At 40.7% G+C, this 18,191-nt stretch overlaps 1 protein-coding gene across 1 annotated transcript in view; it reads left to right on the forward strand.

Moving 5' to 3' along the window:
* Window positions 1-17,676, forward strand: part of PTPRJ (protein tyrosine phosphatase receptor type J) — a 131,159-nt gene extending 113,483 nt beyond the window's left edge. The window contains exons 19-24 of the mRNA XM_070764557.1: window positions 311-384; window positions 471-605; window positions 4,435-4,554; window positions 9,876-10,036; window positions 12,022-12,157; window positions 13,315-17,676. Of these exons, the coding sequence (XP_070620658.1) occupies window positions 311-384; window positions 471-605; window positions 4,435-4,554; window positions 9,876-10,036; window positions 12,022-12,157; window positions 13,315-13,476 (788 nt within the window). The 3' untranslated portion in view covers window positions 13,477-17,676. The remainder of the gene's footprint in view (window positions 1-310; window positions 385-470; window positions 606-4,434; window positions 4,555-9,875; window positions 10,037-12,021; window positions 12,158-13,314) is intronic.
* The last annotated feature ends 515 nt before the right edge of the window (window positions 17,677-18,191 follow it).

Consider the following 18,191-nt stretch of genomic DNA (forward strand, 5'->3'; position numbering starts at 1 on the left):
TTTTTTTGCTTCCTGCGCACGCGCAGAATCAAAATCTTGCAAGGGGATGCTCGCATGACCTCCCAAACATGCAGCACACCAGTATGCAGGTAAGTGGAATCCGCCACTGAATGAAATGTCTGCAAAAAAACTATCCAACTAAGAAAGCACCAAGGACCTCACATAATTAAACTTACTTGTAGCCTCCCTTCCTATATTTTTTCACTTTTCATATGACCTTTCACAATAAATGCATTTTATTTATTTAATGAATTTTTCTAAATTACATTTAAAAAGCAAGACCTGACATCTTTTTTTTTTCTCCTTGCAGATGATATTTCTCGTGTTAAACTTTCAGCTCAAAATCATCCAAATGATGATTACATTAATGCAAATTATTTGCCGGTAAGTCTTCCTGGTGTGTTTAAAGCACATTATTTAGAATGGCAAGTTTGTTGAAAAATGATACTGAGATCATATTTTTGTCACAGGGGTATAACTCCAAGAAAGAGTTTATTGCAGCACAAGGCCCTTTGCCTAACACTGTGCAAGATTTCTGGCGCGTGATCTGGGAGAAAAAGATTTACACAGTGGTTATGTTGACTAAATGCATTGAACAAGGCCGGGTAAGTTTTTAAAAAACTGTTTAACTATGTTAAAGGGTTAAATAAGGTCCAGGAGGGAAGTGTTTTTAATAGGAAAGTGAACACAAGAACAAGGGGACACAATCTGAAGTTAGTTGGGGGAAAGATTAAAAGCAACATGAGAAAATATTATTTTACTGAAAGAGTAGTAGATGCTTGGAACAAACTTCCAGCAGACGTGGTTGGTAAATCCACAGTACAGTGATCCCCCGGTTATTGCGTCCCCGACCATTGCGAACAGGGTAATTCGCGATTTTTCAACCCGGAAGTCAAAATACCATCTACGCATGCGTGCCGGGCACGCATGCGTAGATGGCAGCGGCTTCCCTGGGTCTTCCCCCTCTTGCTGGCGTCAGCGAGGAGTTTCCCCACCGCCCACGCAAACTCCTCGCTGCCGCTCGCCCACCCTTCGCCTGCCCACGCCGTTCGCTCCCCCCTCTTGCTGTCGGGAGGGCGAGAAGCCCTCCCCAGCACCCGCTCGCCCGCCCTTCGCCGCTCGCCCGCCCTTCGCCCTGGCGGAGAAATTCCAGCCCCCACCTGGTCCCGCCCGATCCTCCTCCCTGAGGCAGCTCGCCCTCCCATGGCCGCTTCCTCCACCCTCTATTGCAAGCCCTCGCCACCGCAGCCAACGCGCGCTGCGATCTTCAAGCCCGGCTCCTTTCGGCCCAGCATCCCGGGCCAAGCAGCTGCCTTCCGTGACTGAGCCTGGCTGGCCCGGAAGATCGTAGCGCGCGTTGGCTGCAGCGGCGAGCGAAGCCAAGCCGGCAGCAATGTCGCCGCCGGTGCAGCCAACGCGCGCTACGATCTTCCGGGCGAGCCAGGCTCAGTGACGGAAGGCAGCCGCTTGGGCCGAGAGGAGCCGGCCTTGATCCGCCAACGCGCGCTACGATCTTCCGGGCCAGCCAGGCTCAGCGGATCAAGGCCGGCTCCTCTCGGCCCAAGCGGCTGCCTTCCGTCACTGAGCCTGGCTCGCCCGGAAGATCGTAGCGCGCGTTGGCTGCAGCGGTGAGCGATTTCGCCGCCGGTGCAGCCAACGCGCGCTACGATCTTCCGGGCCAGCCAGGCTCAGCGGATCAAGGCCGGCTCCTCTCGGCCCAAGCGGCTGCCTTGATCCGCTGAGCCTGGCTCGCCCGGAAGATCGTAGCGCGCGTTGGCTGCAGCGGCGAGCGATTTCGCCACCGGTGCAGCCAACGCGCGCTACGATCTTCCGGGCCAGCCAGGCTCAGCGGATCAAGGCCGGCTCCTCTCGGCCCAAGCGGCTGCCTTCCGTCACTGAGCCTGGCTGGCCCGGAAGATCGTAGCGCGCATTGGCTGCAGCGGCGAGCGATTTCGCCGCCGGTGCAGCCAACGCGCGCTACGATCTTCCGGGCCAGCCAGGCTCAGCGGATCAAGGCCGGCTCCTCTCGGCCCAAGCGGCTGCCTTGATCCGCTGAGCCTGGCTCGCCCGGAAGATCGTAGCGCGCGTTGGAGACAGGCTTTGAGTTTTGGCTGCGGGGCGAGGGAGTTAGGAAAGTCCTACTTCTCCCCCCGCAGCCAAAACTCAAAGCCTGTCTCCTGCTGCCCGGTTTAGCCAGGACACGAGCGGCGAAATGACTTGGAGGAATGTGAAGCTGAAACCGGCCGGTTTCAGCTTCACATTCCTCCAAGTCATTTCGCCGCTCGTGTCCTGGCTAAACCGGGCAGCAGGAGACAGGCGGTGGGCTGGGAGCCGCAGGCGAAAGGAGCTCGGGCATTGTTCTCCGGACCCCGCCCGCAGCCTGGAGAGGGAAAGGGCCGCCGCGGGGCTGAGCGGGCGGGGTCCGGAGAACAATGCCTGGCGCCGCGCTCCGATGCCCGAGCTCCTTTCGCCTGCGGCTCCCAGCAGCACTTTGAATCCAGCAGCTTCTGCTGGATACGGGCGGTGGGTGGGACGAGCGGCGCGGAAGCCAGGGGCTGTGGCAGCTCGCCCCCCCATCGCCCGTATCCAGCAGAAGCGGCGGGATTCAAAGGGATTCAAGGCTAACTTCTGCGCTTGGCTTGAGGACTCAGCTCGGAAGCTGCACGGGTGTTTTAAAAGGTCTCCGCCGGCATGGGGGGCTTCCTACCACCTCCCGAACCCCCAACTCGGGTTTGGGGGGGTGCTAAGAAGCCCCCCATGCCGGCGGAGACCTTTTAAAACACCCGTGCAGCTTCCGAGCTGAGTCCTCAATCTTCGGCTCCTCGCTAGCGCTGCGGAAGTAAAAATACCATCTGCACATGCGCAGATGGTGTTTGTACTTCCGCAGCGCTACTTCGCGAAAACCCGCTCGTTGCGGGGGTTCCTGGAACGGAACCCTCGCAACGAGCGGGGGATCACTGTAACTGAATTTAAACATGCCTGGGATAAACATATATCTATCCTAAGATAAAATACAGAAAATAGTATAAGGGCAGACTAGATGGACCATGAGGTCTTTTTCTGCCGTCAGACTTCTATGTTTCTATGTTTCTAGGACCCATTACAAAGCATCAGAACCACAGCTATTTATCATATACATGAGTGGCATTAGAATTTATTTAAAACTATTATTCCTTGCTCCTTACACAAATAAATATGACTTGTTTCTAAATAAATGCAGATACAATATATACTGCTGGCAAAGGCAGTTGTTTATTTATTAAATTTATTGGCTGCTCATCTTACCACAGTGTAACTGTATGCAAGAGTTACTCTGTGGTAACTAAGCAAGGAATGCCAATGTCCATACTAAAATTTTCAAAATTGAATTTAGAGAAAAGGCAGAGGAATAGGTTTGACGGGGTAAAAAATAAAAGTAAATTATTAACAGATATTTCCATTTAAATTTAATTTATGTTTTTAGAGATAATAGCAATAGCACTTAGATTTATATAGCACTTCACAGCCCTCTCTAAGTGGTTCACAGAATCAGCATATTGCCCCCAACAATTTATCTCCTCATTTTATCAACCTCGGAAAGATGGAAGACTGAGTCAACCTCAAGCAAGTGAGAATCGAACTGCCTAACTGCAGGCAGCTGGCAGGCAGCAGAAGTAACTTACAGTACTTCATTCTAACCATTGCGCAACCATAGTTCTTATAATGCTGTTACTAAGGAGAAGCTGATCCTCCATGTCTAATGACACAGAACAGCAGATAATTAAAACAGTGTTCTGTGGCAAGAATAAGGAAATTTCTTGTAGCTGTCCCATAGATCGGGGTAGGCAAAGTTGGCTCTTCTATGACTTGTGGACTTCAACTCCCAGAATTCCTGAGCCAATCATGCTAGCTCAGGAATTCTGGGAGTTGAAGTCCACATGTCTTAGAAGAGCCAACTTTGCCTACCCCTGCCATAGATGGTGATTGGAATCATGTTAATATTCAAAGTAGAAGAAAAACGAGAGGCCGTTTGGTGCAGTGGTTAAGGCATCAGCCGAGTAATGGGAATCTGTGAATTCTAGTCCCAAACTAGGCAGAGCCAATCAAGTCTCCTTGGACTTGTCACTTTCTCTCAGTGGGTAGGAAGCAGTCAAGGACAAACCACTTCTGAAAAATCTTGCCAAGAAAACTGCACGGAATTCTCCAGGCAGTCTTCAAGAATTGAATGTGATTGTACTTAAGGGAAAAAAAAGGGCAAAGCTGATTTTCATCGTTTCTTCAGTTCTCTAACTGTGTTGCCTAAGAATTTTGTAAAAATGGTCATTACATAACGTTTGTCTGGCACAATGTTATAGGAAGCTGATTTATTACAGTATCTTGCAGCTGTGGTATCTCCAGTCCAAGAAAGGATTTGACAATGAATTTATTTTACCTATGGGTCATTTATATTTTTAGACAAAATGTGAAGAGTATTGGCCAAACAAACAATCCAAGAACTATGGGGATATAATGGTGGCCATGACTTCCGAAATTTTCTTACCCGAGTGGACAATAAGAGATTTCTCCATACAGCAAGTGAGTAATGATCATATATTACAGAGCTTTCTCTTGATAGAAGGAAATTATCTGGGTTTTGAGCAATCAGGGTTTGAACCCATGTTATGAGACTAAAACTGCATAGATGACTTGTGGCAAAGCGTAGAAAGTGGAATCATAATCATCCTTAAAAGACAGCAGGGCAGCTTTCAGTTTTGGGAGGCACAATATCTTCCTGGGCTCCTTAGAAGAGTGGAGAGTAGGTGGCATTGTTTTATGGTAATTCCACTTCTTTCTGGACAGACCAGGTCTGAGATTGTGGGGTGCAGGATCAAACTTGCAGGCATCACAGGAGCACATGGAGAGCATGGCTAGGATAGCCTTTGTCCAACTTAAGGTGGTACCTTCACTGCAACCTGATCTAGAACAAGAGCACTTACACATTTGCCCTTGGCAGCTTGATTGCTGCCATTTGTGCTGTCCGGTTACCAAGTAGCCAGGAGTCAAGATGTTCAATTTGGGTGCTTCAAGAGAGTAATGAAACTTGACACCATGCTAATCATAATCAGCAAGTGGTTTTATGTAATGCTGAATAGAAGTAATCCTGCAATACCCTCCCTCTTTATCAGTTATGATAAAATAAATATTGTAAAACCAGACCTGATCGAAGGAGGTTTTCATAGTTGTACCAGGATTGGGGTTGGGCCAGTGTTTTAACCATGTGTAGTTTGTTCCCAGAGTTAGGTTTAGTATTTATCTACTTGCTTACCTACTTTACGTACTTTAGATCAGTACTTATTTTGCCTAATCTCAAGGAATTTGGGCAGAAAAAATGTTTTAAAGCCCTGAAGTTTGGAGCTGGGAAACAACGTATCAGTTTTTATTAAGCGTAAATACAATAGCAATTAGACTTACCGTATTTTTCTGAGTATAAGATACACCTTAGTTTGGGGGGAGGAAAACAAGGGGGAAAATTCTGCCTCTGCCTCCCAGCAATTTGCCTCCCAGCAAACAGCACATATGATATACACTGTTGCTGTGCATGCATGCTCGAACCATAGAAATAGCAAAGAATGGGAGACATGTACACTATGGCAGCATATTAATGCCAGAAAGTTTTCTTAATTCTAGTCACACTAACTCCTCCCAATTATTTAAGTAAATCTACTCCAAACATGAATAAGTCAGGGTTTACCTTAACTGCTTTATTTTAATACTAAAACAGGACATTATTCTCTGCTATTTAAAAGAAAAGACAAAAGCACTAGACCTTTTCAGATCAAGCATTTATTTTAAAAAGCTTCTTCATTTGATTAAGTTGTCTAGAAAGAATAATAAAGCAATCTTTAAAAAATAAGTCCAATAATCTCATATGGTCAGGGACGCATTAATTACAATCTGGCTGGAAATAAAAATAAAACATTATTTTTAAATCCCAAATTGGCTTTCAACAATGGAAGCAATTATATATCCAAATACATTTGACATAAATAAAATGACTATTGGAGAGCACTGGATAACTTAAAAGTAGAGACGAATTAGAAAAACAAAATATAGTTATTGATTGGTGGTCTTATACACAGATATAATCACATTATAAGATACATAGGAAAGAAAGTGGAATTGACCTCGAAGCTAGTACTCTGGATAAACTCTTGACAGGCCCAGAGGAAAAAAAATATTTCTAAATTTTATGGTTATCTTTTACAATATGAAAGAAACGAAGATATAGTTAAAGTCCTATGGTGACATGGGTGCAAAACATAGGTTGAAATATCTATTTGGCAGATTGGAAACAAGTATGGAATAAAAATCTTAGACTATCTAAATCAGTGACGTATAAAGAAAATTATTATAAAATGGTCTATAGATGGCACCTGGCCCCAACACGATTGGCAAAAAATTACCCAAAATTAAACCCAATTTGCTGGCAATGAAAAAAAACACAAGGCACCTTCTTTCACATGTGGTAGTTGTGCCCCAAAACAAAAAGATTCAATTGAATTCACATCATTTAAAAAAAAGAATACAATAAAAGTATCAAATACTTGGTACTACATATAGCCACTGCAGCTGGAGTAATTTTTGTGCAACTCTGGAAAAATTCAGAAATTCCTTCAAAGAATATAATTTAAAAAAAAATATGAGTGTGAGAAATGAATAGGTTCACTTTGGAGTTACGGGACCAAATGGAATCTGATTATTACAGTGTTTGGGAAAGTGGATTGAGAATAGTAAAAAGAGAAGATGATAGTCAATAACTGAATATAACATGTAAATATATAAATAGAAACATTTAATGCAAATGTGATAATAGAAATAATAAATATATACAATGTGATTTTGTATAGAGAAAACGGAAATAAATGGTGTTATATAAAGAAATATGTGATTTGGTATAGAGAAAATGGAAACATATAAAAATGTATAACAATTACTCAAAGTATCATTGTATCATTGTTTTTAAAGAAAAGATTTGAAAATAAATAAGTTATAATAAAAAAATAAGTCCAATAATTTGAACATTTTGCAGATATTATAGTTATTGACTTGCCTTCTTGTATCCAGTTACAGCAGTCTAATTAGCAAAAGAAAATAAAATTCTGCCTCTATCTCCTAGAATTTGCCTCCTTGCAGCATTAGTTTCACTTTCAGTTCTATTAGGTGGCTGCAGCCTCAAATCAGCTGAGGGTAGGGAAGCTGATTATGAGTTGCTTGTCTTAACAGGCTCTGTTTCTGTTTGCTGCAAGGAGGTAAATTGCTAGGAGGCAGAGACCAAAGGGTGGGGGTGGCTGGGTGGGTCTACATTCAGTGTATAAGATGCACCCATGTTTTCACCCTCTTTGGGGGTAAAAAGGTCTTATACTCTGAAAAATACGGTATACAGTGTTCCCTCGATTTTCGCGGGTTCAAACTTCGCGAAAAGTCTATACCACGGTTTTTCAAAAATATTAATTAAAAAATACTTCGTGGGTTTTTCCCCTATACCATGGTTTTTCCCGCCCGATGACATCATATGTCATCGCCAAACTTTCGTCTGCCTTTAATAAATATTTTTAATAAACTTTAATAAATAAACATGTTGAGTAATAATCTAAATAGTTACTAAGGGAATGGGAAATTGCAATTTAGGGGTTTAAAGTGTTAAGGAAAGGCTTGTGATACTGTTCATAGCCAAAAATAGTGTATTTACTTCCGCATCTCTACTTTGCGGAAATTCGACTTTCGCGGGCAGTCTCGGAACACATCCCCCGCGAAAATCAAGGGAACACTGTACAGTAATCCCTCGCTACCATGGTTCATCTTTTGCGGATTCGCTACTACACAGGTTTTCAAAGGGAGATTAAATCCATTAAATCCATTGAAAATTTTAAATCCATTAAAAATTCATAAAATTCTTTTACAGTACTACTGTACTCTATAAAAGAAACTTTTAGGATATCACATGTAGTTCCAGATGAGAAACATTATAGAATGACTGTTTAATGCAAAGGGTGGGATTTAAAAGTCCAAATACTCGTTAAATACATTAAAAAATATCTTTCCTCTACTTCACGGAAATTTGTTTTTCATGGATGGTCTTGGAATGCAGCCCCCGCGAAAAATGAGGGATCACTATATATCTCTTTATAGTGCTTTATAGCCCTCTCTATGCGGTTTACACAGTCAGCATATTGCCCCCCACCTCGCCTAAGTCTGAGTCTTCATTTTACTGACCTTGAGTGATTCAACCTTGAGCTTGTAAGAATCAAATGGCCAAACGGCAGACAAGTCAGTAGAAGTAGCCTGCAGTATTGCATTTTAACCACTGGCCACTACCGTTCATTGCGCCATAATATAGAGATTAGTCTTATCTTTAATTTATTCCAGACAGAAGCAACATAGTACTCCTATGCAGGTTTCAAAATGGGCAAAATAAATTATTCCACACCCCAAATTCAGAGTATAAATCATCTTCTTAAAGATCATAATAAAGCTATATATAAATGCCTGTTTGCCGGCACCTGCATTAACTATATTTTATTTCACTTAACCATCTTTTAGCATTTCCATAAAAAATAAAAAATGTTGGATAGAAAATTTAGATCCGGAAATTTGTTTGATTCTTATGTGACCTCATGAACATAAGGGTGGGTTTGTTTTCCTGCTATATTTATCCTTGCCAGTTTGTCTCCTACTATAGCTACCCTTGGATCTAGTTTCATTCCCGCTGTTTTTGTTTCCAGTTATGTCGATTTCTGCCAACCTGATGCCCCCAATCGTGCAAAACACTCTTCCCAGAATTCCCAGTGAGCTTTGTTTTTGGCATTGCTGCCTGATAATTCTGGCAAATAAGAGTTCCAACACAGCTGAGGGGGCATTAAGTTGAGAGAAAATGTATGTTTGCCCAGATAGATTGGATCTGCCTTTTTTTCTTGTCTCTTGCATTTCCTGGGTTTGCAATCACAGGACCCGGTATATGGTGGAACACATTCAGTTTGAAATTATGGATATAAAGATGAATATGATTAATGAGAATAAAGTGAAAAAGAACTGATGAGAAGATGGGACAGGGTTAGAGGTTATATGGTTAGTAGAATTCAAGGCATAAAGAATAAACTGGAATCACTCTATAATTTGTAAATATGGTAATGCTCTTGGTTTAAAATGTTATTAAAAAGGTATACAGTGTTCCCTCGATTTTCGCGGGTTCGAACTTCGTGGAACGTCTATACCACGGGTTTTCAAAAATATTAATTAAAAAATACTTCACGTTTTTCCCCCCCCATACCACGGTTTTTCCCACCCGATGATGTCATATGTCATTGCCAAACTTTCATCTGCATTAAAAAACATTTTTTTAATAAACTTTAATAAATAAACATGGTGAGTAATAATCTAAAATTTCTAAATGGTTGCTAAGGGAATGGGAAATTGTAAATTTAGGGGTTTAAAGTGTTAAGGGAAGCTTGGGATACTACTCATAGCCAAAAATAGTGTATTTACTTCTGCATCTCTACTTCGCGGAAATTCAACTTTCGTGGGCGGTCTCGGAACGCATCCCCCGCGAAAATCGAGGGAACACTGTACACTCATTTTGGTGGAGGGGTCTGAATGAATGATGTTGGGTGGTGGGAGCATGCATCACTGTGCACTGTGTTTTATGTTGTGTGTATCTGTTATTATTTTAAAAATTAATTAAAAATATTTCAAAAAAGCAATCGCAGGACTCGGAATAAAGATGAGTCACAATCGATCCCTTCGATAGCTTGTCTGAACAAAGCTTTTTTTAAAAAAAATAAATTAAAGCAAGTTGCCAGGAGGCATCAGCAGAAATAATTTCTTTGTGAATTCTAACTTCTCTTCTGTATTTTGACAAGAGTGATTCACCGGAAAGTCATCCTGTGCGTCAGTTTCACTTCACTGCCTGGCCCGATCATGGGGTTCCGGAAACCACTGACCTCCTCATCAGCTTCAGGCACTTGGTGCACGAATTCATGAGACAGAAGCCATCTTCTTCCCCAACCTTAGTTCACTGCAGGTGCAAATAAAATACCTTTATTGACATTTAAGTATGATTCTGTGTAGTTGTTCTTAGGTTACAATGAGGGGCTGTCTTGCAAGGCTCTTCATGGAAACAGAATTAGAATTATTTAATTTGATTGGACACCCAAAGAATTTGTCTTTAGTGCACACACTCTCAGTGTACATAAAAGAAAATATAGATTTGTCAAAAATCATGATTGTCATAGAGGTCAAATAAGCAATGAAGAAACAATCAATATTTATTTGTTTGTTTGTTTGTTTGATTGATTGATTGATTTTTATGCCGCCCTTCTCCTTAGACTCAGGGCGGCTTACAACATGTTAGCAATAGCACTTTTTAACAGAGCTAGGCTCTTGCCCCCACAATCCGGGTCCTCATTTTACCCACCTCAGAAGGATGTAAGGCTGAGTCAACCTTGAGCCGGTGATGAGATTTGAACCGCTGACCTACAGATCTACAGTCAGCTTCAGTGGCCTGCAATACAGCACTCTACCTGCTGCGCCATCCCGGCTCATGAATATTAATAAAAATCTTAAGGATACAAGCAACAAGTTACAATCATACAGTCCTAACTGGGAGGAAATAGGTGAGAGGAATGATGAGAAAAAAACTAGTAGCAATAGTAGTGCAGACTTAGTAAATAGTTTGACAGTGTTGAGAGAATTATTTGTTTAGCACAGTGATGGAGTTAGAGAAAAACTGTTCTTGTGTCTAGTTGTCTTGGTGTGCAGTGCTCTGTAGTGACGTTTTGAGGGTAGGAGTTGAAACAGGGTACTTTTCAAATTATAAAGTCAGGCAATTTGCTAGGAAGTGGCAATGCCATTTGGAGAGTGACAACTGAATTCAATCCACCCACTTGTCAAATGCACGCTATCAGTCTAACATAAATCCAGGAAGTACACTGTACACATGGAGCCACACTATCTTGTGGCTTTCACCTTATCTGAACAAGAGAAGCTATTTTATATTGATTATATTTGACCCCTGGGATTTCTGCATTTTTCTTCTCCATAGCCAGAAGGGGGCATCCGGAACTTTTGTATTTACTTTTAAGTAATTGGAGTGTGTTAATGAAATAGAACAATTAACTGTAGTTTCTGACGATGGCGTCTTAACTCTTTGGTTTAAAAGAAACCAAATTTGAGCTATGATAGTTGGCTGGCAAAGAGTCCTGCTGCCATGGGATGACTCCATGGGTTGGAATGGATAGTGATGAGAGCTGCCTGTATATTTCCAAGTACCATGGCATGTGTTATCATGTATCAGAGAGAGGCTGCATTATCAAACGAGGGGTGTCCCTTTGATAAGTTGGGATGAAACAAACTGTCCCTGGTGATTGTCTTCAGCCATTAAGAAATAGTGTTAGTTCCCTCAAGTGGCAGATGTTTTTGGGAGTCCAAAACAAATGGAGGCTCTCCATCATAAAGCTTTCTTAATGACAATTATAGAAACAATCCCATCCATGTAATCCAGTGATCCCCTATAGACAAGACAATGATGATGTTTCTGTTTACATACATATATATAATTATATTGTAGTCCCATAAACAGAACAACTGGACAGTTAGGACATTAGTTTCCTTTATTTTTTCTCTATGTAGAAGAGACAAAAATTAGGCAGTACTATTTTTAGATTAGATTGTAAACGTAATGCTTGAAAAAGATAGTAAAAATGATTCCCTCAACACTGTTAAACTATTTACTAAGTCTGCACTACTATAACTTTGTTGCTTGTATCCTTACGATATTGACTGGTTCACAATATGATATGATTACTTATTTGTACCCTGATTATCATTAGGTGTTGTACCTTTGGATTATTGACGAGTGTATCTTTTTCTTTTATGTACACTGATACCATATGCACCAAGACAAATTCTTCGTCTGTGCAATCACACTTGGCCAATAAAATTCTATTCTATTCTATTCTATTGAGTGAGATGAAGGTATTTCAACCCTATGCCGTTTATTTTTAACAGCGCTGGTGTTGGGAGGACAGGAACTTTCATTGCAATTGACCGTTTGATACAACAGATGGAGATAGAGAACACAGTTGATGTGTACGGCACTGTTTACGATCTACGAATGCATCGATCTTTAATGGTACAAACAGAGGTATGGGCAGACTTTTATTCTAAGCATGCAGAACAAACATTGGATACAGGTAGTCCTTAACTTCTAAGGGTAACAACTGAGAATTAGGGTTATAAGCAACGGTGGGTTGCTCCCAGATCAGCGTGGTTCTAAGAACCGGTAGCGCCGGCAGCGAGAGGCTCCACCCACCCATCCAGAATGCAGAAGTATCTCGTGCATGTGCAAACCGATAGCAAAGGGTTTTACAACCTACTACTGGTTATAAGATATGATGGTCATTAAGTGGGTCACCATGACAGCACCCAATTTTATGACTATTTGGCGTTAGTGTTGGGTGAAACCAACGAAGTTCGGGTTTGGCGGGTTCGGACGAATTTGGCGGCAGAGTTCAGGTAAGTTCCCTGAACCCAAACACTTCTGGCCCCGCCCTCCCGTCTTCCAGAAATAAAGCCCCGTCCCCAGAATCCCATAGTTGGATTCCCCACCTCCTTTTGCTTGCAGCGCCATTCCCGAGGCGGGGAAATTTTGGGCTTGGAGGCGGCACGGCTCTCCTCCCCTTTTGTGCCCATTGCCCAGGGCAGCCCGCAGCCGCCTGTCTCCTTTTATTTTTACGGAAAAGGCTCAACTCCCAGAGTTCCTTCACTGATTCAGAGCCCTCCCCCTCCCGCCCACCGCGGTGTTCGAGCAAACGCCGAACCTGAACATGGACTTTTTAAAAAGTTTGGCTTCAGGTTCGGCATGCCGAACACCGCAAAGTTCGGTACAAACCTGAACTATGCAAGTTCGATTCGCCCAACACTATTTGGCATCATAAAATTCCAAAATTCATGGTCATGTGACCGTGCAGGACACTGCAAATGGCTTTAAATGCAAGATGGTTGCAAGCACCCCAACATGATGAAGTATGTCTGCAGCCATTGGAACTTCAAAAATGGGCCAGGTCTGGGCAGATAACCTGAAACAGTCACAAATTGAGGACTACTTGTGATTATTAGGTTTATACGGTGCTTTGCATTCAGTTTCCAAAGTGCTTCAGAATAAATAGCAGTTTTTGGAGACTGAGTCCAAAACACAGCCCTCTTCATGATGGGTTTTAGACGTGCAGTTTTCTCTTTAAACTGATGGACGCATCATCCAAAACCTATGGTAAAAATTGCCTTGTTTTTTCCCCCTCTTAGGACCAATATGTATTCCTAAACCTCTGTGTTATGGATATTATTAAATCTAAGAAAGAGAAGAAAATGGATCTCATCTATCAGAACACAGACGCCATGGCAATCTATGAGAACTTCACACCATCATCACCATACATTGGGAGGGCAAATGGCTACCATGTATAACTAGAAAGGAATGACTTGATTCCCATTTGGGCCTTTTGCAGAGAAAGGAAAAAATATGCACTGCTTTTGTATGACTTTATATACAAAGACTTCAGCACCTGTTTTGAAGATGCACGTGTTAAATTGCCAGTGGAAACTGTGGATTCAGTATAGTGTTAAAAGAAAAAAAAATCTATAATGTATTTTGCAGAAAATTTCTGCATTGGGGGGTTGATAAAAAAATTGGTGAAATCAATGTTGGCTGAATAATAAGAATGAAAAATACAGACACTTTTAAATTATTTTTTAAACATGCTCATGTTCAGACTTATAGGATACTGATTCTTTTGTTCGTGTTCCAGAAATATTAATGATGTATATTGGTCACTTTAACATTTAAATTCCACAGTGACTTCTCAAATTCATTTTATTTAAAAATGAGAACACGTAAACCTTTTATAAATAGGATATTTTATTATGTAATTGTGCCTTTCTATTTTGCTAAGGACAAAATAATCAGAGATCTATATTTTTGTATTGAAATTCTCAGATGATGTCTAACATTTGAATATGATTATTTTCAATTTTTTTTAATCTGGAATACCTGTGCTTATTCATTCCTTCTGGAATTAGCAACCATTCATTTATATGATACTTTATTCTGCAGAAAGTTTATTTCAGAATTCATTTGCTTGATCTTGTGAGCACAATAATGATCATATTTTGTTTTTATAAGAAGGACAAGGCTTTCTTATATGGGTAAATTAAAATTTATCCAATTTTATTTTCATGTATTGAAAATATTTCCCATTTTTCTAAAAAAAAATGTGATGAAAGTAGTCTTTTCATGCCCTTTGAAGATCCTTAGTTTGGTTTCTTTGTACCATTTTCTTCTTTGACCTCAAGCTTATGTGTCCTTAATACCTTTTCATTGCCATGTGTATAATGAGTAGAGATTTCATGTATTGTCATAATTTGTATGCTTAGCAATACTTACAAATAGCTGTTGTTGATCACATTTGACAATAGTAGGGACACCACAGAAGAAAATGGTATGGACAATTAGCAGTTGTTTGTGAAACAAAAGGAAGTCAAGCTCTTACTTTGGGAAAATATGCTAATTTCTAAGTAAAAAAATAAGGGATTTCCAAGTAGCCATTGATACTTGTGACCTCAGGTTTATCTATTAGGGGTATGCAAATAATAATGCAAAGATGGAGAGGGTGTGCGAATGAATTGGCAACTTTTAATGTCTTATCAATTTAATGGTTTCATCAAGTTTTTTTCAATTCATAGTTCTTCAGGGTAAGGATTTTAAGTAATACAAATCTCCAGCGATCAGTGCTTTACAGGATGTTCTCTCGACTTAATGACCACAATTGAACCAGGACTTCTCCTGCCAAATGATGCAGTATTGAGTTTTGGCAGATTTTGCAACATTTTGGTCTCAGTTGTTAAATGAATCACCATGGTTGTTAAGCAAATCCAGGTTCTTCTATTGACACATTAGTTGCCAAGTGCCTGAATTTTAATCATGGCCACAGGGGCATCTAAATGGTCATAAGTGTAAGGAAGGTCACTTTTTGCTCTTGACATTTTGCACAGTCATGAAACAAATGGTCGTAAGTCAAGGACTACCTGTAGTCCTTGATTTATGACCGGTTGCTTTAGGGACCATTACCGCAGACCTTCCAAAAGCTAACAGTTTTGATTTCAAAGTTATCACAGCCACAAACCACTACTGTTGCAGTCACATGATTGCATTTTGGACATTTGGCAACACACACACAGACACACACCTTTATTGCTTTTGCCCTAATTTTCACCATTTTTTGTCAGTTTCTGGTGTTTGCTTCTGATTTCCAGCAAACTACACCCACTGTGTAGATCAAGACCACACATAAAGTTCCAGTTAAACTGATTACTAATCACACCTAAACATTGGAAGGTACCCAACTAACAGTTAGTACTATCTTGGTGCTGGGGAGGGGACACACAAAATTCAAGAGGGCTTGGATTTAGCCCATTTGTGGCTATGTAGAAAGACTAGGCTAATTCCTCTTTTGACTGACCCCGTGTTCTTCCACTTCTTTCTCTAAATCCATTGGCTAAAATATATTTTCTTAATGATCATGGCATTCACTTAACTGCCATTAAAAAAGTTATAAAATTAGGTCCAGTCAGGTGATGACCTGCTGCAATTTAGGACTGTAACTTTCAGCGCAATTATGGTCATAAGTCAAGGACTATCTGTAATACTTTTCCATGCAAAGCAGGAATATCAAAGGTGGAGTTTATGGGACCTATGAATACCTCATCAACAGCTTCCTGCTTGACCATGATAGTTCAAGGATCTCAATCATGGCATGTTACTCAGACCTCCCAAAAGGTTTTTAAACACCATTTATTTCTATTTTAAAAAGTAGTTTTTCAACATGCCTAGCACAACCCCGCTTTTATCTACCTGACTTAAATTTAGGAGGCTTTGTTCCTTTATCACAAGGTTGGGGGGGACGGATAGTCTTCATTCAGATTTTATACCTGGCCCCCATCTCTGCAGCTTTCCTTCCAAAACAAAATGGCTGATTTTCAGCATAACTTGTTGAAACAAGTGGAAGTCTAAGCAGGAGGTCTCTGGGAGGTAGCCTTCTCCCATTTCATCTCCTGACATGTTTGCAAATGATCTGAAGTTGGATCCTTTGCTCTTAGGTTTCATTAGCATGAGTTAGAGGAGAATTTGAAAAGTGTCCAATGAGAGGAAAAGTATTGTTTGCCCCTCAGAGACTTCTACACTTCTCAAAGAGGCCAAATTTGAGTTGCTGCCCCTAAGGCAACCCGCCCAACTCTACCATTCTTTCAATTTTCATGAAGTTACTATAGAAAGGCAAAACACATAAACAGAACTTGGTTTCCAGTTGCACTCAGTGGAGACATTGAAATTTGCATAATTAAGTTTCATATTCAGATCTCAAAGTCAAACCAAGGATTGGACTTGCCTTTTTCTGAATCAGAGCCCAAATTAAATGTTAACTAACTAGATACTTTAAACCTTGTTATTTTGTTGCGAACTGAATACTGTAGCAATAAACTCATGTGTGATTTCCCGTTAAATCGAACTTTATCGCACATACGCCCTCCATACATTCTCAGGTTTCCAGATACTTATAGAAGCATAGTAAGGATTGGTTCACCACATGCAAAAATAAAACAACACTGGTCATTTTCAGTGCCCACTTTAGAGCGAACGGTTTAGCTAAGTTATAAGATTATCACTTGAAAGCTGTCACTTCAGTTGATCTTGAGGACTGACCACAAGTAGCATTCTTAGGGGAGGAGAAAAGCTATGTAGCTTTAACTGTGGTTTGCATACGATTGTTGTAATGGCGTGTGGCGTTGGTGGGGTAGGTACCCCTCCTGCCCTGGTTGTATTTTTGTGTTCTTTTCTGTGATGAAGATTTATTTAAAAGTGCAATATTTGATTTATTGAATGAATGATTGCCTCTATTTGAATAGAGTTTACTCAGGTTCATTATCATTCCTTTTTGTTCTGTGGCTTATATTCTTGTGCAAATAGTTTTCAAAAGCCTGAACTCCTGTAGTTAGAAAAATCATATTTGCTCTATTTCTTTTGACTAAAAAAATACAAAGATCTACTGAAACTCTCAGCTGCAGATTTTTTATGCAGTGAAATACATACACACTCATGCATATGTTGCTGTAGACATATATGTATGTATGTATATGGCTATGGTTTTGTTTTATGCTGCTGTAGTTTGTAATGGATACGATTAATGAAAAACGAAAGGTTCTGCATTGAATTACTTTTGTTGGTACACTGATCTTAAAATTATGAAGGCATTTTTAATGAAGGATGTGGTTTGTAAAAGGGAAGGGGTTCATATATTTCTTTCAGTCAATGCGCTGGCAGCATTAAAAATTGGTATGATATTTGAGTGTATTATATTGCTATGTTGTATTTTATAGTATTGTAGATTTCACTCAGCTTTCTTCAACACAACCCACCATTGCATTAAGCCTGTGAGTAAAACTGCTCCCCTTGTTCAAGTTTAAGAGTTGGAGATATTCCAGTGTTATAAAGATACAGATTGTTGTATAGAAATGTATGTTCTGCTTCTACAGTAACAGAAATTTGCCTTGGGTGGCTTTTTTTACTCTGCTCTTTCAGTAAAATAGCACTGGATTTTGGTGTGTTTGTCCAAATGAATTCTCCTTGCCTTCTTTGGTTTTAATAATTTTTGTCCTTCCGTCTTTCTCATTGTTATGTATACAAAATGTATAATTTATCTGTGTGCAGATGTTAAATAGGAAGCAGTCCACCTCTTAATGTAACTTTTCCTTTGCAAGTTGGTGAGATCCCATACAGATTATAAAGACAAGATTCCTTTTGGTGAAAACTGATGCACAGTTTTGCAGACATGTTTAACTGAAAAAAAGAACCTGCTGGATAACAAAACTAATAACTGAGGATAACAAAATGCTTATTACATAAAGGTTAAGCCATGGTGACGCAGTGGTTTAAATGAAGTATTGCAGGCTATTTCTTCTGCCTGCAGTTCGATTCTCACCGGCTCAAGGTTGGTCCGGCCTTCTATCCTTCCAGGGTTGTTAAAATGAAGAGCCAGATTGTTGGGGGCAATATGCTGACTCTGTAAACTACTTAGAGAGGCCTGTGAAACAGTATACAGTGGTACCTCTACCTATGAACGCCTCTACTT

The sequence above is a fragment of the Erythrolamprus reginae genome, chromosome 1 (genome assembly GCF_031021105.1).
Source record: "Erythrolamprus reginae isolate rEryReg1 chromosome 1, rEryReg1.hap1, whole genome shotgun sequence".
NCBI lineage: Eukaryota > Metazoa > Chordata > Lepidosauria > Squamata > Dipsadidae > Erythrolamprus > Erythrolamprus reginae.